At 34.6% G+C, this 25,952-nt stretch overlaps 1 protein-coding gene across 1 annotated transcript in view; it reads left to right on the forward strand.

Moving 5' to 3' along the window:
* The window catches only part of LOC149779288 (uncharacterized), a 237,444-nt gene that overhangs the window by 175,594 nt on the left and 35,898 nt on the right, over window positions 1-25,952 (forward strand). Inside the window, 8 exon segments of the mRNA XM_089938418.1 lie at window positions 1,002-1,090; window positions 1,691-1,753; window positions 9,165-9,263; window positions 13,188-13,247; window positions 17,010-17,110; window positions 19,123-19,210; window positions 22,918-22,986; window positions 25,864-25,935. Of these exon segments, the coding sequence (XP_089794544.1) occupies window positions 1,002-1,090; window positions 1,691-1,753; window positions 9,165-9,263; window positions 13,188-13,247; window positions 17,010-17,110; window positions 19,123-19,210; window positions 22,918-22,986; window positions 25,864-25,935 (641 nt within the window).

A 25,952-nucleotide genomic window follows, 5' to 3' on the forward strand; every position in this document is an offset into this window, starting at 1 on the left:
GTAGGGATGGGAGACACCCATAATCTTGGAAGAAAACCCTCCCATTGGGAGGTTTACATGTAGGCAAACATATAAGGGTTTATGCTGTTGTTCCCATTATATAGTGTTCCATTTATGTAGCTGCAGTGGCTTGGTGGTCAAGATGATGGACCCCTGACCAGAATGGTGCAAGTTCAGTTCCTCTGCTGGATGGTTGGTTAGTTGATTATGGATTTTATGGTGCACCAGCACTGTAAGGCTATATAGTGTCAAAAAAGAGGTTATATGATAAAAAAAGTGTAAATCTAAAAGGTTTACTACCAACAAGTAATAAAAGTACAAAAACACCATGATGATATGGTGAAAATATATGATAGTTCCTGATCAGTGGGGATGTTAATTGTGTGTAAGGGGTAATTGGATAATAAAAGATAAATTAGGGTGATTAACATCACAAATATTGATTAAAAGTACTGAAAGGAAATAGGATTACACACAAGCTTTATTTTTGAATAAATGTTAACTTTAACTATTTTAAATAGAAGACACATTTACTGTTATCAGAAAGTTCCTTCACGTGCTGAACATTATTGTAATGATTGCATGCAGGCTGGAGATCGAAACAGTGTATCATAAAATGCTTCACAGTGAATTGCAAGAAACAGACTCAGGTGGGTTTTCATTGTTCAATATGTAAAAGTCGGTTATATAAGTATCACCAATTATAATTCTTGTAGACGGTTCTGCATGAAGGAGGCCATTTTCCTAAGGTTGCATTTGGTAACATGGAGGTTGTTATTGTCAGCATCATTCATTGTCTGCCACTTATTAAGTAAGGATTTTTTAAAATACCAACTGTAATAGAGTTAAGTCATTTCCTTAGTTTTGTTCACACACACACACACACACAGTTGTAAATTACCAAACCCCTTCCACACAAAACAACATGACATGAGGGTGAAATGAATCTTTTTTATTTGAGTTTCTTCCATAGCATAGCATGGATGTTTTTTCTTTGTCAGAGTATACAGTCAATAATTATGCAGATGTGGCCCTGCTACTCTCAAGATGTGGAGGTGTGTACAGTGCTGAGGTTCCAACAGCAATGCAGGTAAACATTTTATAAACTTTTTAAAACCTTAAAATCCAAGCATGACATAGATACATTTTGGGTCATCAGCTTTTGGATGTTTACCCAAATGCAGAGATCATGTTCTCAGAGGTTTGGTTTAGAAATTGCTTTCACCTTAAAATGTAGCATTTTGCATGACTATTCTGCAATCTCTGGTCTCCTTTGTTCCTGGTCTAGTGATGATGGATTCCAGCTTGAGGACAGTATTAGCAAAATTATGTTGTTCTCTTTAGGGCAAGAAATGTTTTGCAAGAATGTCATATTGTTAATATGTCAAGAATGATCATTCTGAACATTTCTCGTTGGACCTCTAGTGTCATAATAGTCATTTGTAAATTTGTTTATGTTTTTGTCTTTGCTGATTGTGACAAACATTAACTAATGCTGCATAGAATTTTCTTTGTGACCTAGAAATTTTGTTTTACCAAACATTTAAAAAAATCAACTCTTAATATATGTTTATTTACTTATTTTAACATTTGAACTATTAATACATTAAAATGTCAAAAAACATTAATTGTTGCAGAAAGGAATCACAGGCCAGTAAAACATGATTTCTTTTTATTATTCCTCTTCCAGGACCTGGCAAAATCCATTTTTAATAATGGAATAGCAGAGGACTTTCTTGCTGTGGCTGATAAGGTAAAGAAATATCAACATTCATCTCTCAAATATCCTGTCTGTGTCATATTATTATGTCATCATTCATCTCCAGACTATCTTGCCTGTGTCATATTATTATATAATTATGTCCTTTTCTTTGAGGTTGTCATATGGCATGCTATGCAAGGGCTTCATCATAACATGTGTTGTGAATAGACACTTCTAAACAAGGAAGATAATTGTTTTATGATTCAGTAGAAAAGTGAGAAAAAAATGACAAAATCTGTCATTTACTTGATACAGTATGGTGATGCACCTTTTTGAACCAACAGAAGCACATTTAGTCATATTTTAAAGCAACAGCTGAGAATAGTTGTAGTCCAGACACTCATTGGTCATATGGTGTTATGATGACATTATAGATAGGTCATTTTGAGGGTTGGGTGACATGATATATTTTGTCATATGGGTGAAATGACATGTTATAGTGAGCACATGCTGTGAAGATCACATGATATCATGGGCATGTGAAGGTAAGATGACATGATATAACAGTTGTTAGAGGATAAGATGACATGATACAACTGTCATGGGATGGTATTTTGACATGATATTACAGTCATTGTCTGGTAAGATGATATACAAAAGCCACCTTAGGGTAAGTTGAAATAAAACAGTCACATGAGCTGAAGATGATATCACACAACAGTCATCTGAGGCTGTGATGATATGACACAACAGTCATATGAGCTGAAGATGATACAACAGTCATATGAGGGTGTGATGATATGACACAACAGTCATATGAGGGTGTGATGATATGATACAGCAGTCATGTGAGGGTATGATGATATGACACAACAGTCATATGAGCTGAAGATGGTATGATACAAGTCATATGATGGTGTGATGATATGATACAACAGTCATATGACGGTGTGATGATATGACACAACAGTCATATGAGGGTGTGATGATATGACACAACAGTCATATGAAGGTGTGATGATATGATCCAGCAGTCATGTGAGGGTGTGATGATATGACACAACAGTCATATGAGCTGAAGATGGTATGATACAAGTCATATGATGGTGTGATGATATGACACAACAGTCATATGAGGGTGTGATGATATGACACAACAGTCATATGAGGGTGTGATGATATGATCCAGCAGTCATGTGAGGGTGTGATGATATGACACAGCAGTCAATAAGATGATAATGATACATTAGTCTCATTAGGATAAGATGACACAACAGTCACATGACAGTAAGATAGTAATGATACATTAGTCACATTAGGATAAGATGACACAACAGTCATGTGAGGGTAAGATGATATAAAAGACATCTGAGGATAAGATGTTATGGTACAATAGTCACAAGGGGTAAGATATGATACAACAGTCATATGAGGGTAAGATATGATACAACAGTCATCTGAGAATAAGATGATATAACAGTCATGAGACAGTAAGATGATAGATACATCAGTCATGTTAGGGTAAGTTGATATGAAAACAATCATCTGTTGGAAAAATGATATGATACAACAGTCATCTGAGATTATGATAATATGATATAACAGTCATGTAATGGTAAGATGATATGATACCACGGTTCTGCAAGGGTAAGATGATATGATCTAACAATCACACAATCACACAAGGGTAAGATATGATGCAACAGTCACACAAGGGTAAGATATGATACAGCAGTTGAGTGAGGGTAAAATGATAAGATACAACAGTCATGTGAGGGTAAGATGATATGATAACAGTCATGCAAGGATAAGATGATACAGCAGTCTTGTTAGGATCAGATGACATGATACATCAGTCGTGTGATGTAACAATGGCCTGATATAATGATCATGTCAGAGTAAATCATTGATATAATGGCTATGTGAAGGTAAGCTGACATGATATAGTGAGCATGTGAGGGTAATGCTTTTTGGTTTTGTGGGGTTTAATTCCATTTTTCAGCACATCATAGGCTTTACATGGCAGCCAGTATATTTGGTGGAGGAAGATGTGTGATTTGATACAATTTTGATTTTTAACATAGCTTTAACACTTTTTCAGTCATATCACTATGATGTCTGCACTGAGGCAGTTTATAGTGATGTCTAGCACTGGGGCATCATGCCACAGACATGTAGCATGATGTTCCACCCAGTCACATTATCCTTACACCAGGCCAACCAGTCTTAACACTAACCTCTTAATGCTGAGTGACAAATGAGGCAGCTGTTAGTATCATTTTTTAAAATAAGTCTTTAGTATGACTCAGCTGGGGATTGAACTCATGACCTACCGCATCTGAGGCAGATGCTCTAGCCACTAGGCCATTGGAGCGGTCCAGTGGAGGAAGAACCATCAACATACAGAATACTATTGACAAGCTTTCTGACATACATTGGTTGAGTAAGACTTGAACTCATGCAGATATATATGAGATGTTTGAGTGATCTGTAAAGGCGAATGCCTAGGATCATGATATAAAGGGCATGTGAGGGTAAAATGACATGACATAACAGTTATATAGAGTAAATTACATGATATAACAGTTATATAGAGTAAATTACATGATATAACAGTTACAGTGGTCCACCATTTATATGGTCAACCCTACTGCACTGGGAAAGTGTCTGCATAAGACGGGTGGTTTTCCCAGAGGGTGACTATATTTGTGAGAAGCATGTATATGTATGTGTATGTAGTAAGAAAGCTACATGTAACTTCAAAGCAATTAATATCTTCATTCAAAATTAGCATTAATTATTAAAAGATTTTTGAGGTCTTGAGAACACATAATTCAAGTTGACGTACATTAATAGTTCTTATTCTTGACATAAGCGTGAAATGCGACTGGGGTATTGTTGGCATGTGCATTGTAAAACCATTCAAAAATGTAATTTAAATATTGGTACTTATGTTGCTTGGCATTTAAAATAATTCTCTTTTCATTTACTCCATTTTCACACAGCTGCAGAATATTCTTCTTGTCTGTTATGATGTTGTTTATTTGAGTCTTCCCTACATACAGTTTTGGGGTAAGAACTCTTGAACTCTCCACATTGTCATCAAGTCAAATGATTTTCAAGTATTAATTCTCTGTTTATGTGATGGCATGTTTAAGCTTTGTAAACAATTTATTCCTGTGTTGCTAATTGTACAGTACTGCATATTTAATTATGCAGAGAAAACTTGTAGAGGAAATGCCTTCTTTATAAAGGAAGTGATACATTTACTGTCATGTGATTTTTGGGGTCTTTGTCTATTACCTTGTTTTGTTCTCAGTTTGTTAATCCACAAAGCCTATATTTAGCCTATGCTGATTATGTTCTGATCTTGACAATTACATCTGGTACCATTCTGGTGGCCTAGTGGTTAGAGCATCTGCCTCAGATGTGGGAGATTGCAGGTTTAAACTTTGGCTGAGTCATACCAAAGACTTACAAAAATGGTACTAACAGCTGCCTCACCAGGTGCTCAGCATTAAGAGGTTAGTGTTAGGACTGGTCAGCCTGGTATCAGGATAATGTGACTGGGTGGGATATCATGCTACATGTCTGCAACACAATGCCCCAGTGCTAGATATCACTATAAACTGCCACACTGCAGATATCATAGCGATATGACTAAAATTGTTAAATCTATGTTAAAAATCCAAATCACACACACATTTGCACAATTATGTCTGGTTGTAATCATCAAAGAAAAAAGATCCACCACTGTGTAAGACCCCAAACTCTATCACAATATTGATGACCCCAGTAAATGTTGGCATTAATGATAGAACATTAACCATACATGTACTTTAGCCAACACTTAATTCAGTAATGAAACTCTGACATTGGGAAATATAAATTGGTAAGGATAATTGGGATTACTTACTGAATCGTATAAAGTAGATATTGGTTCTGGACACATTAAAATTCAGTTTAGGCACTTGTAAGGGATAAAAGTACAGTTTTACACTAAAATGCTGGCTGCTGGTTATGTTAGAGGGGTGGTCTTACTTGAGGGTACTTTTGAACACAAACTCATTGGTGGGTGGCCATTGGTCATGGAGGCCGTTCATGAGGGAGACCACTGTATATGAGGGTAAAATGACATGATATAACAGTCATATAATGGTAAATGGACATTATATAACAGTCATATGAAGGTAAAATGACATGATATAAAGGGCATGTGAGGGTAAGATGACATGATATAACAGTCATATGAAGGTAAATTACATGATACAAGTCATATAATGGTAAAATGACATGATGTAACAGTCATATAAGGGTAAAATGACATGATGTAACAGTCATATAAGGGTAAAATGACATGATGTAACAGTCATATGAAGGTAAAATGACATGATATAAAGGGCATGTGAGGGTAAGATGACATGATATAACAGTCATATGAAAGTAAATTACATGATACAAGTCATATAATGGTAAAATGATATGATGTAACAGTCATATAAGGGTAAAATTACATGATATAAAGCACATGTGGGGGTATGATAATATATAAAAGTTATGTGAGGGTAAAATTACATGATATAAAGGGCATGTGATAAAATGACATGATGTAACAGTCATTTAAGTGTAAAATGACATGATTTAATAGTCAATGTAGTGGTAAAATGACATGTAACAGTCATATAAGGGTAAAATGACATGATGTGACAGTCATATAAGGGTAAAATGACATGATATAACAGTCATATAACAGTAAAAACATGATGTAACAGTCATATAAGGGTAAAATGACATGATATAACAGGCATATAAGGGTAAAATGACATGATATAACAGTCAAAAGGGTAAAATGACATGATTTAACAGTCATATAAGGGTAAAATAACATGATGTTAATCATATAAGGGTAAAATGACATAATGTAACAGTCATATAAGGGTAAAATGACATGATATAACAGTTGTATAACAGTAAAATAACATGATGTAACAGTCATATAAAGGTAAATTTACATGATATAACAGTCATATGAGGGTACATGATATGATACAACAGCCATATAAGGGTGAAATGACATGATATAACAATCATATATGCATGAAGTGACATGATGTAGCAGTAACATAATGGTATATTTACATGCTGTAACAGTCATATAAGAGTAAATTGACATGATGTAACAGCCATATAAGGATAAATTGACATGATATAACAGTCATGTGAGGGTGATATGACATGACCTTTAGGGTAGTATAAAGACATAAGAGAAGACATTTTTTCTAGGAAATGTAAAATATGTTATGTGTTTGGACTTAATCAATTCCTATTTTGATTAGATAATCATTATCATTGCACAAGTTTTAGATATAACAAATGCTTTTGTTCTCAGGAAATATTGTATTTTTTGCAAAACAAAAAAGGTGTTAATATTAAATTAATATAATAATAGTTATTTTATGCAAGCCATATTGCATTCTGTAAAACCATCTTAAACAAAGCATTACTATTGAGAAGAAACATTCATTTTAACCACGTATTTGATATACTGTATCTATCAGCTTTTGTGACAGCAGATAAGATTTTATGTACTCATGCAATTCATACCCAGCTGTGTGAATTGGCTTCAGTGTTGGCATGCTTAGAGTAAAGGAGATGGGTGGGGTGGTGGCATATAGCTTGCAGTAGACAGTGTTACATATGTGCAGTACAGTTTTCCTGATTATCACACAGGGCATATAGCTTGCAGTAGACCAGTGTTACATATGTACAGTACAGTTTTCCTGATTATCACATAGGGCATACAGCCTGCAGTAGACCAGTGTTACATGTGTACAGTACAGTTTTCCTGATTACCAGTATCACACAGGGCATATAGCTTGCAGTAGACCAGTGTTACATATGTACAGTACAGTTTTCCTGATTATCACATGGGGCATACAGCCTGCAGTAGACCAGTGTTACATATGTACAGTACAGTTTTCCTGATTACCGGTATCACACAGGGCATATAGCTTGCAGTATACCAGTGTTACATATGTACAGTACAGTTTTCCTGATTATGACACAGGTGACACAGCTAATACAGCAGATAATTCTTCTATGGGGAAAATATTTCAAAAATGATTATGAGGCTTTGTCAGACATTTCCATATTTTAACTTTCACAATATTTATTCCTAAACTTATTTATTCTTGTTTCTTTCTCCACAATTTAATATTGACATAATCTGAATGCAGAAAATACTTTCTAAAATTATATTCATGGAAAAACCTCAAGCATTATTGTCTGATATCAGGATTTTTGGAGAAGATCCCCCCACTTTGCTGGAGAGGTTAGAATATGTATAATATTACACAAGGGTGACTTTAGTCAGTGAAGGTAGTTTGTAGGTGTGCACAATTGTCTTCAAAATTTGATTACTCCATAATGGTATGGGGTCTGAGAATCTTTTAATGTGATTGGAGTGGGACTGAGAACTGTTTGTGTGTGAATGGAGTACTACCTGGGTCTATTTATGTACATAAAGAGTGGAATCTGTGACTGTTTGTGTCAGTGGAATGTGACATAGGTCATTTGTGTGGGAAAGAAAGTGGAACCTGAAACTGTGTGAAAAGAGAGTGTGACCTGGGACTTGTTTGTTTATGTCTGTAATAAAAACATGCAACATTCAACTTTACTAATGACTCCTATTAAATAAGTGATTTGGTTTGGGGTTTTTTGATTCATTTTATGGCACAAAACACTTTGAAGGCTATATTGTCTTGAGACAATTAGAGCAAGGTGTCTTGCTGAAGGACACACAACTGACACTGATCCAGGCTGATTAGTTGGTAAGAACCCTTCTGGTCATGAATTAAGCACCTTAACTACTGAGCCACCACCATGGTTTTCTTTATTGCAGTAAAATACATGCTAAATTTTCTTCTATACATTGTTCTGTTATCCTTCTAAGGACCAGAAAGTAAATTAATGTTGGGTGGGGGTTTGGTGCATATCTTTTTTCATGTATTTAATAACTATTTGGACATTCCATTCTAATCCTTTTGGGATAATGATGATGATGCTAATGATGGTGGTAATGAAATAACACAAGATGATGATGTTGATGATGATGATAAAAATGATTATGACATTGATTATGATGATGGTGATTATGTCAACAATGCTGTATAGAGTACTTATACTTTCCACAATGCTGACATTTTCTACATTGCTGATATCTTGCACCTTGCTATGTTTCACATATCTTGCACCTTGCTATGTTTCACATTACTGATATTTCAACATTGCTGACATGTTCCACAATACTGATATTTCCACATTGCTGATATGTTCCACAATCTGATATTTCCACATTGCTGATATGTTCCACAATGCTGATATTTCCACATTGCTGATATGTTCCACAATACTGATATTTTCCACATTGCTGATATGTTCCACAATGCTGATATTTCCACAGGAATGTGTGCAGCTTTTAACAAGTGATGAGTGTCCCCAGGAAGTGAGGCAGAAATATGTGACTTTCATTGAGCGACATGGACATAGATGTATCAAAGAGGTATTTGTTTCCTTTTTAAACATGAATATGCACCATTTTTGTTTAGAAAATACTGAAAGGTTTGTGTGCACATGTTTACACTTGTTTTCTGTGTCAACATATCTTCTGTTTAGCACATTTATTTTCTGTATAGATTTATTTACTGTGTGTTGTGATTTTCAACTATACAGTTATTATCCAGATTTTACAGTATACACAGCAGAATCTTGTTGCCTCAAACATGATTTGGACATTTGGGAACTCTCAAACTGGTATTTGTAACCTGACTAAATGACTGTAATTAAACCTTGTTGACTTGAGAATTGATTCACCAGGTTCTGCAGAGGTTCGAGTTATCAGCCTGTAGCGGTTATTCAGACTACTCTGTACATAAACCTTGTGGAAGTTATACAGAACTCATTATTGTAAGGTTGTTCATTGAAGTTGTAGTGTATACTACCTTTTAATGCATACCACCTTATAGCGTATTCCACCTTCAAGTCTGTACTACCGTAATGTGTATACCACCTTAATGTGTAAATCACCTTATGGTGTATACCACCTTGTAGTGTATACCACCTAATAGTCTCTACTACCCAATTGTGTATACCACCTTATAGCATAAACTGACTTAATTGTGTAAACCACCTTGTAGAGTATACCACCATGTAGTGTATACCACCTTATAGTCTCTACTACCCTATTGTGTATACCACCATATAGTCTCTACTATCCTACTGTGTATACCACCTTATAGTGTAAACCATCTGTGTATACCACCTTACAGAGTATACTGCCTTATAGTCTCTACTATCCTATTGTGTATACTACCTTATAGTGTAAACTGACTTATTGTGTATACCACCTTACAGAGTATACTGCCTTATAGTCTCTACTACCCTATTGTGTCTACTACCTTATAGTGTAAACTGACTTTTTGTGTAAACCACCTTGTAGTGTATACCACCATGTAGTGTATGCCACATTGTAGTGTATACCACCTTATAGTCTCTACTACCATATTGTGTATACCACTTTATAGTGTAAACTGACTTATTGTGTAAACCACCTTGTAGTGTATACCACATTATGGTGTATACCACCTTAGAGAGTATACTGCCTTATAGTCTCTACTATCCTATTGTGTATAGCACCTTATAGTGTAAACCACCTTATGGTGTATACCACCTTGTAGTGTATACCACCTTGTAGTCTCTACTACCCTATTGTGTATACTACCTCATAGTTTAAACTGACTTATTGTGTATACCATCTTGCAGTGTATACCATGATGTAGTGTACACCACATTGTAGTGTATACCACCTTATAGTGTAACCGACTTATTGTGTATACCACCTTATGGTGTATGCAACTTTATAGTGTATGTTTCCTTATAGAAGTACATGATGTGCATACATTTGCTATCACTTAATAAAATGGGAACTTTGAGCATATTCGCCTTATATCAGGAACTATGTTTATAATGAACTGCCCCAATGACACAGTGTTTTAGTTGAAAATTTGCAAACAGAATAGGCTTTTTTCAACAACAAAGGTTATCAAACCTTGGCTATTTCAGTAATGTAAATAGGAATTTAATACATTGGGTATATTAATCTCAGTTCTGAAACTTACTGTGTTTTTTGTAATCAATGGGGGGTGGGGTTATTTTCTGAACACTGCAGAACACAAACTTATGATACAGGCATCATAATCATCCAGGTCTTAATCATACCTTTGAGACTCCAAACAAACAGCTTAGTGTTCAAGTCTAATTCAGTGTGTATTCAGTGATATGCTTCTGTGTGTATTCACAAAGTGATCAAGTACTGTCATTCATAGGTGAGTGGAACACAAGGAACTTGTCCCACCAGCAAAATTTATATTGACCCAGTTAGCTATCATAAACTATAGACTTTGCTGAACGAAGGATCTATTCACAGGCAACTGTGGATTAAATATTTAAAATGAAAATGAGTGGCTTCATCTTTTAATGCATTAGCAATTTCCTTATGCATTTTGATTCAGTTTCTATGCCTGAAATATGCCAGCACATTGCTTATCTTGATTCTGCTCATTGACCAATCAAATATTGAGCATAAAGGTCAAATGTTCATTCATACAGTAGTCCCCCTCTTATAAGGCCACCCCTAATGCAGCAGGGAAGTGGCCTTATAATGCGGGTGGCCTTTCTAGAGGGGGATAACAATTGCGAATAGTAAATACATATGAAGAGAGTCACAAGTACATTTAATTTTAAATATTTCATATTTTAATTAAAAAATCACATGCATGATGTGAAATAAATGTACAACAAACTGTCATCATTTTCAAAAGAATGCTATGAATAACCATTTATATAGTTTTAAAACTGTCTCTATAATTATGTTACAGTTCACATCATCTGTCACTTTGTTGGTAACAGTCTAAAAAACAAACCAGTCTCGTCACATTAAAAATATCCTTGCTGTCATATCTCCTGCATATATCGTTAGCCTTTTGTTCCAATCTTCGACAACTTCATTATTAACATCAGCTGATTCTCCACTAAGGACAGAACACTTGATATTGCGTCGGACTTGAAATCTGTGCAACCATCCGTTACTTGCGGTAAAGTCATCATATCCCAATTCAACTGACAAAATTGTTGCTTTTTCTTCTCATTCAAATCAGGATACAAATGTCTCCTGGCTCAAACAATCTTTCTTTCTCCGTCCATTTCAGCTTCCCACTTTTGCAGAATTGTTTCATTATCTTTCACGATATTGTTTATCTGAGTCTTCCCGACATTAGTTTTCTGCAAGGATCCTCGATGACAAACCCCCCCCCGTCAGTTGAATTACTTTCACGTTCTCCTCTAAACTGAGAATTGTTATTTTCCTCGATAACATGTTGATCTTTTTGCAGTAAGTTATTCATGTTGCCAACTACAATACTGATAAAACAATTCTGTATGCATCTAAACAAATCGCCGTGTTTTTAAAGGAAGTGATCTTGTCACGTGATTCGTTAGTCGCAGTCTGGTACCCTATTGTTTTTATACATTATTTTACACTAAGTGAGAGAAGCCAAAACAGCTTCGATATGTACCATTAACATCACGCAGATTTGACCTCGCGGCCATTACGATTTGTAATTTTGAAAATTATTGTCAGTAGTAATAGCCACTGATTATCAAAGTGAACAAGCTCAAGATCTTACTAAGGGAAGCCATAAAGGCCACCAAACCATTTTCCTGCTGACTTGGGTATTGTACATCGATACTGCCACTTCTCAGCTGTTACTAATGTTAAATAATTGTAATTTTAACAATTATCAGATGACTAAACTGGACATCTTATGATAACACAGCAGTAAGGCTAATTGGATTACATGTACGTACCCTTTTGTATGGATTAAAATTTCAGTCTTTCTCGGTTTTTATGGAATAAATTTGGCTTATCGTGAGGCATAAATGATATAATATTAACCTTAGTGGTAAATGTACTTTACTCAACACTTCTTTCAGTAACGAAAACCTGACATTGGGGAAACAGAAATCAGATTACTTAATACATGTTATGAATAAAACACTGGTTCTGGATACATATTCAGATAAAATGTGGCCGCTTGTGAGGGGTAGATTTTATATTATTGCACTAATATGCTGGCCGCTGGTCGCGTTAGCCAGGTGGCCTTTCGCGAGGGGTACTTTTGAACACAAACTCGTTGGTGCCAATGGATTCTGGCCGTAAGGAGTGGGTGGCCGCTGGTCAGGGGGGCCGTTCAAGAGGGGGACTACTGTATATGCAATATGGTATAGTGAGGTGGCCAGAGAAAAGAAAATTTGGAATCAACAACTTGCTTTACCCAGTAAATATGCAGATTTATATAGCAAGGATAATAAACCTTGCTTTATTGTGTTAGTTGGGGGCCTAATATATTTTCCTTACTTTTATTTACAGGCAGAGTTCATCACCAAGTCCTGGAGGAGAGAACCAGAGAATTTGATTCATGTTTTAAAGGTACAGCTAATCTGCTTGATACAAAGTGTGTGTGTGTGTGTGTGTGTTAGTGTATTCATGCATGTGTGCATGTGTACACCCATGGTCACTTTTGTGTATCTGTGTGTATGAGAGTTTGGTCTTTTACTTTCCTCCCATTGTATTATCTTTGCAATTAAATTGTGTGGAGATTTGTTTTCTCTTCCTGTGAGTATCAGTGCATTGTTTTGTGTGTCAGCCTGTGTATATATGTGTAAGACGGAAAGCTGTCTTGTTAGAATGAGAAGGAGAAATATGTAAATATTATGTATGCTTGTACACATCTGTGCATGTTTATTAATGTATAAATGCTTTGGAGAGAAAATCCCTTTTAATAATCGGTAGGGTCAGAATAGAATTATATAGGAATTCATTATAATATGCTTATTATGAATAATATTCACATGATCATATCTCAGTACAGTAATTTAATATTATTCTTCATTACCCCCCCCCAGTATAAATTATACCACTTGGACATTATTTTTGTAAGCTATCAACGTAACTATGGTGGAATTATTATAGTAATAAAGTACACTGAACTCATAGATTTCAAGCTGGCATGCAAAATAGTTATGTGTCAGGGATGACAGTAATTATTACCAAGCCTGCTGTGGCAGGGGAAGTTATATTATTTTGTTGAGTAATATTCTGACAGAATTATTACTGATGTTATTGGCTCCACCACATACAGATATCACATACAAAACATGTTTAATGTAGATTTTACTGATATCACATATAAAACAAGTTAAATGTAGACCATACATATATCACATGCAAAACAAGTTAAATGTAGATCATACAGACATCACATGCAAAACAAGTTACATATAGATTTTACAGATGTCACATATAAAACAAGTTAAATGTACATCATACAGATACCACATACAAAACAAGTTTAATGTAGATCATATCACATACAAAACAAGTTTAATGTAGATCATATCACATACAAAACAAGTTTAATGTAGATCATATCACATACAAAACAAGTTTTATGTAGATCATACAGATATCACATGCAAAACAAGTTAAATGTAGATCATACAGATATCACATACAAAACAAGTTAAATGTAGATCATACAGATATCACATACAAAACAAGTTAAATGTAGATCATACAGATATCACATACAAAACAAGTTAAATGTAGATCATATCACATACAAAACAAGTTTAATGTAGATCATACAGATATCACATACAAAACAAGTTAAATGTAGATCATACAGATATCACATACAAAACAAGTTAAATGTAGATCATACAGATATCACATACAAAACAAGTTTAATGTAGATCATATCACATACAAAACAAGTTAAATGTAGATCAGACAGATATCACATGCAAAACAAGTTAAATGTAGATCATATCACATACAAAACAAGTTTAATGTAGATCATACAGATATCACATACAAAACAAGTTAAATGTAGATCATACAGATATCACATACAAAACAAGTTTAATGTAGATCATACAGATATCACATACAAAACAAGTTAAATGTAGATCTTACAGATATCACATGCAAAACAAGTTAAATGTAGACCATACAGATATCACATGCAAAACAAGTTACATGTAGATTTTACAGATGTCACATATAAAACAAATTTATACAGATTTTGCATACAAAATAGGTTAAATGTAGATTATACACTGAAAGAAATTTACCTAGATATGGAATTTTATTAAGTTCACAGTTATGAGAATTTTCTGCACTGATCAGGAACTATTGATTTTGCATTCATGATTGTATGTTCTACTGATGATAGGACAGTATTTGAACAATTAAGGGCTAACTAAATTTACAGTGGTATCTTGGACTGCGGACATTATTTAAGGATGGAAATGATTTTATGGTGTCATGTACCTTTCATAAAATGAAAGCCTTTATTTTCATCTCCTTAGAACACATTTTGAGTTTAATCTGAGACAGACGTACTTCAGATAATCTCTTCATAGACTTAAGAATCAATCCTCCCCTTTTCTGATTTACTGTCCTGACATCTTGAAGATTATTCTACCCACTATACATGTCCTTCAGCATAACTTTGTTTTTGGTCTCTTGAGACAGAACTACAATGGATTTTTTAAAATTGCAAACTCTGATTAAATAAACTTCCACTTTAAACTTAGTAATTTTAGTTCACTTCAGTTTTATGACATTCAGATAATGACCATGTACAGATATGAATAAGGCATGTGTCACATGATGAGCACATAACTTGAACAACATATTTATTTCTAATGTCTTGCAATTCATTGTGTATTTTCCAGTGCCTAAGAAGGTGTAGGTTATGATATAAACTGAGGCCATTCTGATCACAACACAAAGACTTTCTCATTCACATCCTTTACCTCAAACAATAAATATCAGCAACACCAAAATTAAATTCACACAATCAGTACGAAACCTAGGTGTTACTCTGGACAGTACTCTCACATTGCACCAACATGTCCTGAACATATGCAGGGCTGCATATCTTGAGCTGAGACGCATCAGCTCAGTTCGCAAATATCTTTCAGTTGATGCCCTAAAACACTTGTGTGTTCATTAGTACTTTCAAGACTGGACTATTGTAACTAAATTCTGTCTGGTTCATCTCATTATCTACTCCAGAAACTTCAAAAAGTTCACAACACAGCTGCTCGGATCATACTTAGAGTACCAAGATCAGAGCACACCTCCCCATTGCTCTGTACCCTACACTGGCTATCCATTTGATCCAGGATCAAAAAACAAAATTTGTTCTCAGTGCTATGTTTCACTGACAGATTCCAGTCCAACATACCTTTCCGACCTCACCCATGTGTACACACCAGCAAGATACTTATGCTCCTCTTCTGACAATCGTATACTCATTATTCCCACTATGAAAACAAAATCATATGGACAGCATTCTTTTGCATACCAGGGCCCAGCAACATGGAATGAATTGCCCACTGAACTTAGACACAAAGACAGTGATCCCATTCAAGACTGCTCTTAAAACGCACTTATTTCGACTGCAAGAACTAACTTAAAGACCTAATAATGTTTCCTACCATAAATATTTTCAGCATGTTTTTTTAATTGTTTTTTTATGTTTTCTAATTTCATTGCATTTGTTTTTGTAATCATATCATTATATATGTTTTTTATGTTATAGGTCTTGTCTAATGTTGTAAAGCGCTTAGAGCTTCTAAAGATTAGGCACTATACAAAGTCCTCATTATTATTATTATTATTATTATTATTTTATTTATTCTATTATTTCGACTAAGTGAGGATTTTGGAAGCAGGTTAGATCTATAAATAATGTCCTCTACATATGACCCTGGGATTTTATGAATAAAAAGGTAATAACTCATCACAGAAATAGTGAACAGAGGGAGAAAAATTAACAATAGAGTTCAAACATTTTTTCTTTATGAATTCACCAGGCAGGCATAATTATAAAATCTGACTTTTTTATCTTTCATTTCAATTATTATTAAATTAATATTCTTCTAATAATAATAATAATAATAATAATAATAATAACAACAATAATAATTGACCTATGTAGAACAGTGAACATTTCTGTGGTTATCAATGTTTTACAAATAATGTTCATGGTTAATCAATAGCTGTACATGACATTTTCCAGTTATTAGTACTGGTCGACATACAATTTGATAGTTTTAGTTCTTTAAATACTTTATTTTGATGGTTGATTGAGGATTCTAGAGCAAAATTCTTTTCTAGACTATACTGAAAACAAGAGCCTATGATCATGTACAAGAAGAAGGGATCAGCATTCAAGAGACTATGTCCAAGCTCAAATCTGCAGTGTCTTTTTTGGGCAGGTAATGAATGTTTGTCATAGGGTGGTGCCTCTCTTATAAGCTGACCCCTGTGAAGAGAGACAACTCTTTTTCAAAAGATCACTTTCATGCATCAATAGTAGTGTAATGTTTTCACATTGTCTTCCCTCATGTGTGGCCCTTTCTCTTACAAGGTCACTATTTTAACGTGGAAGATGTGGCATCAAAAGATGGGGCAGCTCTGTATTGGCATTGAGGCATTGTTGATGTGAACTCTAACAGCCATTTCAATCCATTCCATTGTTTATTGTCTTCAGAAAGGACATACATAATATCTGCATTTCCATCTTTATGTATATCACACTTTTCTTTTCCACTCAGCAACAGTGATTAAAGAATGAAACTTGGTATACTTGCACATCATCATTAGAAGGTGTCATGTACCACATTGGAGATGCTATCTTTGAAGTCAAGGTCATGTCTGAATATTTAATGTTCTCCATCATCCTTTTCCTTTTCTCTGCAACTTGAAAGCTATTTAGGATTAAGGGATGACTTGATGTACATGTACATCATCACTAGAAGATGTGTTCCATACCTCATTAGGGATCCTGTCTTCAAGGTCAAAGTCATTGTTCAGTATTTTATATTTTCATCTTTTCCCTTCCATTCCAAAACATTAAAGCCATTTGAGATCAAGGGTTGAAACTTGGTACATTAATACCTCATTGCCAGAAAGCATATCATATGCCACATTGGGGGTGCTGTCATAAAGTCAAGGTCAGTGCTCAATGTTGTATTTGTTTTGCACACATTTACTTCCAGGCCATAACTGTAAAGCCTTTAGAACTTCCCCATAAGTTTAAAGCCAGTTCTGTTCAAGGGATCAAACCTACTATACTTAAAACCATCACAAGAAGGTGTGATTTGTACCACATTGGGGTTGCTATCTTAAATTCAAGGTCAGACTTCATTTTGTTTTATTTCTAAACACTTTGCCTACCACTCCATAACGTTAACAAAATTTGAGATTAAGGGATGAAAGTTGGTATACTTGTACATCATGACTAGAAGGTGGGTTACATTCTACACATGGTTGTTATATTAAGGTCAGTGTAATATCTCAGTATTTAAAGTTTTTCATCAAACTTTCACATCAGCTCTATAACTTTAGAGCCATTTGAGATTAATGGATGAAACTACTTTGTATATTCATGCATCATCACCAGAAGACACGTCATGTTCCATGGTGTGTTTCCTATCTCAAGGGCAAAGTCATGGCTCAATATTTTAATTTTCCATCACAATTTCCTTTCTGTTCTATAACTTTAGAACTGTTGTCATTTAAGATGGATAATTTTGTATACTTATGCATCATCTTTAGAATGTATTTGTACCACATTGTGGTTTAGTCTTGAAGCTCAGAGTTGCAGCTCATTATTTTAATTTTTGTTTGTTTCATTCATCCCCTTTCCCTTCCAAAGCCTTTGTTTAGATTAAGGTAGGGTTTTACATTTACTCTAGACTGGTCACCCATGGCTAGTAAAATTGTTGGGGAACTAGTGGAGTTTTACTTGTACCTTAATAGTCAGAGTAGTTAGAAAAAAAGTAAAAAAGTTACAGGAAAGAGGTACTATTTTGTCGATCTGGTCATTGTCAAGAAACTGTACAATGAATTAAATTTATCATGCGGTTGCAGCACATATCGCAAAACCTGACCAACTTGTTCCTAGTCATCAAGATGTGTGACATTTGTGCACTGACATAATGGTGAAAAGTTTTGCTTGTCAGGACTAGATTACACAAGATCCAGTCGCAGTTGCCTATTGCAAATGTCTACCATCACAATATACCACATTTTTTATATATAATGTAACTGTGGTCACAGGAATAGCATGCTGTATCTTTAAATTGGACCTAGAATTTAAACTCCACCCTGATAGATGCTGAAATTCCAATGTGCTTTTTGGAACAATGTATAATTCTGGACCTATTTTGAATATAGAATGTATGTAAAATAGCTCATGTAGAACAGGTGTTTTTATGTTATGCAGATTACCAATATTCAATAAAATTGAATATATCTGGCCTTACTATGGTGTGATGACAAACTGTCCACTGGAATTTACCACATATTTAGAGGTACTAGCTTTAGAGGCACTTAAAAGTCTCATAAGACTCATAATTTTTTAACCAACACTAGATAATGAAGTAGTGAATATATTTGGCAGGCATCAATCCCTATAATGGATAAAATTTGTTTTCTTAATGTACATACAACCACCTTAGGGTTCCTTTCTTCAAGGTCAAGGTCATGGCTCCTCAGTATTTTAAGTTTTCTGTCATAGTTTCCTGTCCATGCTTGAACTTTAGCGCTGTTTAAGATTAAGGGATGCAAGTTAGTATACTTGTATATCTTCTTTGGCAGATATTTTGTCTACACAATTGGTGTCTTATCTTTTAAGCTGAATATTATCATGGTGTTTATATGTTGAAATTTTGCATTACACTTTCCATTTCACTCTGTAGAGCCATTTTGAGATAAAGGGCAGAAACTTGGTATAACTATATGAAAAGGTGTGTTGTGAGCCACATTGTTTTTTTTCAAGGTCAAGGTCACATACAAATTTTACATTTTAGCCACATTTCCCCTTCAGCTGCTTAAGATCAGTGGATGGAGCTTGGTATATTTAGATATTGTAACTAGAAGATGTGTTGTATTGCATGTTTTGTGGTTAATCATCAAGGTCAAGGTCAATATTTTGAGGTTTCTTTCATTTCTGCTTCATATCATACAGTTTCTGAGGCACATGGCTGAATCATGGAACAATATCAGTTTGATGGCATTTTGTTTCTTTTTATCCTCGATGTCAACAGCACTGATCAGCTTTTTATTTAATGTCAACCTCTTTTTTGCACTTTTCCTTTAATGACGTTTAAGATAGGACAATGAAACATGGTTACTTTCCATATCTGCCCATTTACTTTGCAGCATTTTTTTAAGGGCATAGAGAAATTTCTTTATTGTGAGCTTCTTTGACCTCACCTTGATAAGATGGGATTCACTGTACACCGCTCCCTTGATAACTCGCGCCCGGATAACTCGCGATCCCGCTCATAACGCGGTGTCTGTCTTGGCTCCCGATTTTTTCCAGAGAAAATGTATTTAAAATATCTTTAAAAATATACTGAACATGAAAAAATTAGGATAAGAATTGATAAATTAAACCTTGATACATTGCTCGTTTTATCATCAAAAATGGTGATTAATGTCCGTAAAAATATAATCCATATTTTGAAATTTGCAAGTTCTAAAGAAGAATTAATTTCAGAGATCTAGAAAACGCCTAATTACGTGTATTTGGACGCCAGTTTTTGATCTGGGACACAGAAAATCACTGAGGCGGGAGTCCTCCGGACGCATGTAATAGGTGCGCGGGAAAATTCAAAGATTTGCCGGTCCTGTTTCAGCCACCTGCTTTGTGGGAAAATGTGTTGATCAGTTAACTGTGCTGATATTTACAATGACATAATTCAGTGACTGAAAGACTCTTTGATGTACTGTTGCCATTTTATAAGAGTACATTAAAAAAAAAGAAAAGAACATGATGCAACAGCTAGGCGGCTAGTTCAAAGGCTTTGACTAGTGGCCGAGTGAGAAAATGTACTGATATTTAGTGATTGACTTCAGAGGCAGAAAGACCCAGTTTTAAAATCCTAGCGAGACCTCTGTTTAAAGATATCATATATTATGTAAGTTTTTAAGATAAATAGTTGTCAGTATACTGTAAATAAACAGTCTGGTGAAATAGCGATCAATGAAAACTTCTGGTAAATGCTAACAGGTGGCAACAGAGAATGAAATAAACACCAATTAAACGTCTTCCTGTGTGAAAGTCACATTATAATCCTTTAATTCCGTTTCAGTGTAAACATTATAATCACAACATATTATGTTCATTGAAAACATGAAAAGAGTCAATCGACCGTCACATCGAAACCCGTGAGTACTTCTGTGAGAACCTAATTACATGTACATGCTGGCTTTGTTTTGATCAACAACTTGGGGAAGTGTTTGTTGTATTTAAGAAAAAATCGATTACAAGAGACCTCGGGTGCTGGATTAAGGGTCTTGGAGCTGCCTTTGACATAAAGCAAAACAGTAACAGAGACAACGACGATGATAGTGACTTAGAATGTTTTAGTGAAACTGGTGTCATTAATGCCGAGGCTGTTTGGGAGAAATTCGTACAGACTCATGGTCCTGAGATGGGCGTTTCTCTTGATGATATGGAGGAGTGGATTTGTGCTGACAATGATTGCCCCACAGCCGAATACATGTCAGATGAAACTATAATTATTTCTATAGCGAACAAATTTGCAGCAGAGGACGATTCTAACTGGAGTAACACAAGTGTTGAAAGTGATGCAGATGCAGATGTTGCACCCCCACCCCTCTGCACAGGAAGCAATCAAATATTTTGATATTGCCATAAGGTTGCTGGAGACCCAGAATGTTGACTACGTAAAACTCATGCAGTTGAGAAATCTGAGGGATTTTGCTCGGCGGCAGAGAAACCAAGGAGTAACACACACACAAAAACATAACTGATTTTTTCAAAAAGTGAATTGATATTTGTCAAGCTTGGCACAAACGGCAAGTATTAACTTGTTCTAATTTACATTGTTTTAAATTTGTAGACCAATTAAATACGTCTGTACTGATTAACCCTTGTTTTTTTTGTTTTCCATTTTACTTCTATCACATTCAAAAATATTTATCTATCTATCGTTTGATCGACACTGTTTCTCGAAAAGAGTCGATCTTTTGTATATAAAAAAAATGTCTAATTTGGATCAAACAATAAAACTAGAATGTATCCAATTCAACATAAAAATTAGTGATGTAGTACACAATGTGTGAAGTGGTACACATGTTAAGCGAACGGAAACCACGTGGAATAATGTTTTCGATGATCGCCTCAATATACTGTAATTTATCCTGAAATTAATGTTGTCCTATGAGGAAATAATAAAGTATACCATTATGAAGAGATATTTATTGACATTTAATCTCAGAACGATTATAAAGTGAGTATTCAACAGTATAATCTGCCTACCCCCCCCCCTTATTTCTCTGTTATGTCGTCAATCACTTTATTGGTTTTGGGCTTATTTTATAGGTCTCTCGATAACTCACGCCTCACTTATAGTGTGGTCGATGTTTCTGGACCCCGATGTGCGCGAGTTATCGAGGGAGTGGTGTATTTGCATGTTAGTAGATGAAATAAGCCCCTGTTGTCTTGCGAGTGTCAGTTTTAGGCAAGAATAAATATGAACTGTTCTTTATGAGGTGATTTAAGTCTGACAAATACAGTAAAACTTCTGTAGCCAAAGTCCATCTTACAGTGCTTTAATGCTTGTGAAAAATGAAAATTGTTCCAAATTGATATCTGATCAGCTTGGTTTCTAAAGAACAAACCTTTTGGAGAAGTGGTTTGTGATCCAAAACACAGTTTGTCAAGGACACATTTCTATCAGCAACACAAGTTGAGTCTGTGAAGATCAAATCTTTCAGAGAAATTGGTAATAATCATTTGGAAAATTTTGTCAATGACACATTTGTATAAGATATTTAAAAAAATGTTTGAAAGTATATTTGGACAGAGTTTACTGATAACAATATTTGAGGGCTAGCATGTGCTTATTTGATTTCTATGATTATTTTCATGTATGCCCAACTTGCACAGTTTTTGTTTAGTATCTTTCAAATGTTTGTCCTCCTAGAAATGTATGGAAAAAGTTAGTTTACCTATTTTGTATACTAGTACTTATAAATATATTTCCAGGTTTTTATTGAAAAAAAGTTCATTGTTCCCAAAGCCCGTAAGGCAGTTGGAGAAAGAGAATGGGGAAAGGTAAGAGTAGATGAAGGAATTCTTGGTTTGGAAAAATTGTTATCTCTCCAGAGTGTTCTTTTGTTACTTCAATACTGTCTTGTTTCTGTTCATAATTTATGGACTCATTGAGCAATCTTTTTACATTTCCAAATTAAAAGCTCCAGAGGAATGTTGTTGGACCTTTGTGTGGTTACCTCCTTTGATAGATTCAAGTCATTGTTAGCTCTCATGTCTGATCCAATCGGAGAGGAAGTCAACCAGCAAACAATTGCTTCCTTCTGAAATTTCCAAAACCTGAGTGAGACCTAAATTGGTTACCTTAATGAATAATTCTACAGGTAATGTTATTGCTCACTGCAAAGAAAATCTTTCACTAGAAAATGAGATAAAGTAGATTTTGCACTAGAAATCACAATGAAATAAACTTTTGTGGTTACGTCCCTTGATAGTTTTACATTTAGTATTAAAACTCACAACAAAAGCAACATTTTTCACTAGAAGATAAATTGGACCTTGCTTTGGTTACATTCTTTGCTAGTTCTACAGCTGACATTAGTACGCAAAATAAAACAAAATCTTTCAATAGAAAACCAGCAGTGAAATAGATATGTGTGTGGTTAGCTCCCTTGATATTTCCATGTCTATTGCTAGTAATCACAGCAAAGAAATGTTTTTCACTAGAGAATTTGCACTGAACTAGATGTTTATATCATTGTCTCCTTTGACAGTTCAAGTTCATACTATTTTTACTGCTCACATCACTGCAAAACCTTTCAGTTATTAATTAAACCATAGTGTTACATTTCTTGAGAGTTTCTTATGTTATGTCTTTAGGCTCTAATAAACAGTAACAAAGAAAGAGTGAGAACAACAAGCTTTGGAAAATTTAACAAATAATTTATTTCCCTGGAAAAACAATGTAAAATTGAAAAAATAAGAACTTACGGTTTGAAGAATCAAATCCAAAAATAATCCAAGAATAATGCATGAATTAAATTTTAGAAGTCCTAGTAATGAAATGATCTAATGAATTCAAGTTAGAGTCTGCAGTTCAAGTTCATGTCTACATTTCTTTGTTGATTCACAAACAATATTCTGGTGTTTGAATTTCTGAATAAAATTTCAAAAAATGTATTTTTCAAGAATTCTGTATGAGCACTCAAATATTTCCAGGAAAAAGAATTAATGATTCCACAAAATAAAATTTCAACTCAAAACTGGTCACAAACAAACACTTTCCAGTGTAAAAGCCCAACTGACAAATTTCTCTATAGACAAAAGTTATACAAACAAAACGCAAAATAGATACCCGTATGAGGGTTGCGTTATCACCTTCCAGAACAGTGTAGAAGCTATATACATGTGTAAGTTCATGTATTCCAGTACAGCCTCAATCTCAATCTCACTCTATGTATCCCACAATAAAAATAAATTTAAAAAAAAGTTGTTTACTTGATTCTCAATGAAGGTCAGGAACTAGGTCAGAAAAAAGATACAAAGTTCTATTTTTAGGTGTTTTCGACTGAACAGTCTGATCAAACTAATTTCTGGAAAGTATCAAATTCCAGTAAACAAAATTACATTACTTAACATGTAATGAAATAAAAATAAAAAGATTTTGAAACTTACAAACAATTAAATTAAATCAAATATACAAAACAGAGTTCCATAGTTTGTGTCACTGCTCACATCGTAGCAAAAACTTTCATTAGAAAACTAGATATGAATGGCATGGTACCTCCTTTGGTTTACATCTGATAGTACTTGAAATGATCAGAGTCTTTCATTATGAAACTCTAAATTATTGCTATGGTGTTTGATAATAAAAACAGTTTTGTGTTTTATATATTCTTTATTGAGGGATAAAGACAAGAAAAAACTTAATTTGTTTTAAAGATTTTAAGTAAAAGTACAGACCTCCATATATGGGTCTGCCCAGTTTACGGATTGCAAGGTTTTACTTGAGGGTAAAAATGGCAGTTTTAAATAAAGATAAATGTACATTAGAATGGCCTTGGGTATTTATAGGAAGATATAATATTGACTGTCATGCTGAATTTTGTTAACATCCAAAAGAAGAAAAGGTTACCATCTTGTGTATAGGATGGGTCCAGCTTGAGATAACATAGATCATGATCTGTTATCAGATAATGTATTGGCAGATCAGGGTCAGTGTTGTTTGTTGTACTGATTACTCCGAACAAACTGCATAGACCCAGATCTGCCTGCTTATTATGCAGTGTGTACAGTTTGCAATTGGATCTGACTTATACATGGGTATGCATGGTAATTGCACTAAAATGACACCAGTAACGAGTACTACAAATTGTCAATCCTGCATTTGGCAGAATTCAAGATATGGACATCACTTTTTCTGGGTCTTTGTAAAGATTCATTAAAAGTTTTGTTTGGAAGTTTTTCCATGTCATGTACAGTAGATGGAAGAATGGTTTTCTTTCCCAAAGACACACCAAAGCAGCCATATTGGATTGGCCTGGGCCATATACAATAGATGAAAGTTTGGTTTCCATTCAGAAAGACACATTATGGCAGCCAACATTGGTTCACTTGGTCATTCTAGAGTAGAGTTACATCAGAGCATAGTGCCTAGATGTACAGTAGATGGAATGTTGGTTTTCATTTCACAAAGACATGCCAATGCAGCCAACACAGGCAGGCTTAGGCCATATACAGTAGATGGAAGGTTGGTTTCCATTTGGAAAGACACACTGAGGCAGCCAACATTGGTTGACTTGGGCCATGTAGAGTAGAGTTTCATCAAAGTACAGTGCCTACAGTTAGATGATGCATGTATTCAGCAGAATTGTTAAATTAGCCATGTTTGTTTTTGTCCACTGCACCTTGCTAAATTAGTCTTGTTTTATTTGCATTTAGTCTACAGCAATCAGGATGGTGGACAAGTTTAAAGAGGCCTACTGGAAACTAGCAGAGTTGATGGTACTGGAGGTGAGTTTCACATGCAT

This window comes from Sinohyriopsis cumingii, chromosome 17 (assembly GCF_028554795.1).
Source record: "Sinohyriopsis cumingii isolate HCF-2022 chromosome 17, ASM2855479v2, whole genome shotgun sequence".
In the NCBI taxonomy this organism is placed as follows: Eukaryota; Metazoa; Mollusca; class Bivalvia; order Unionida; family Unionidae; genus Sinohyriopsis; species Sinohyriopsis cumingii.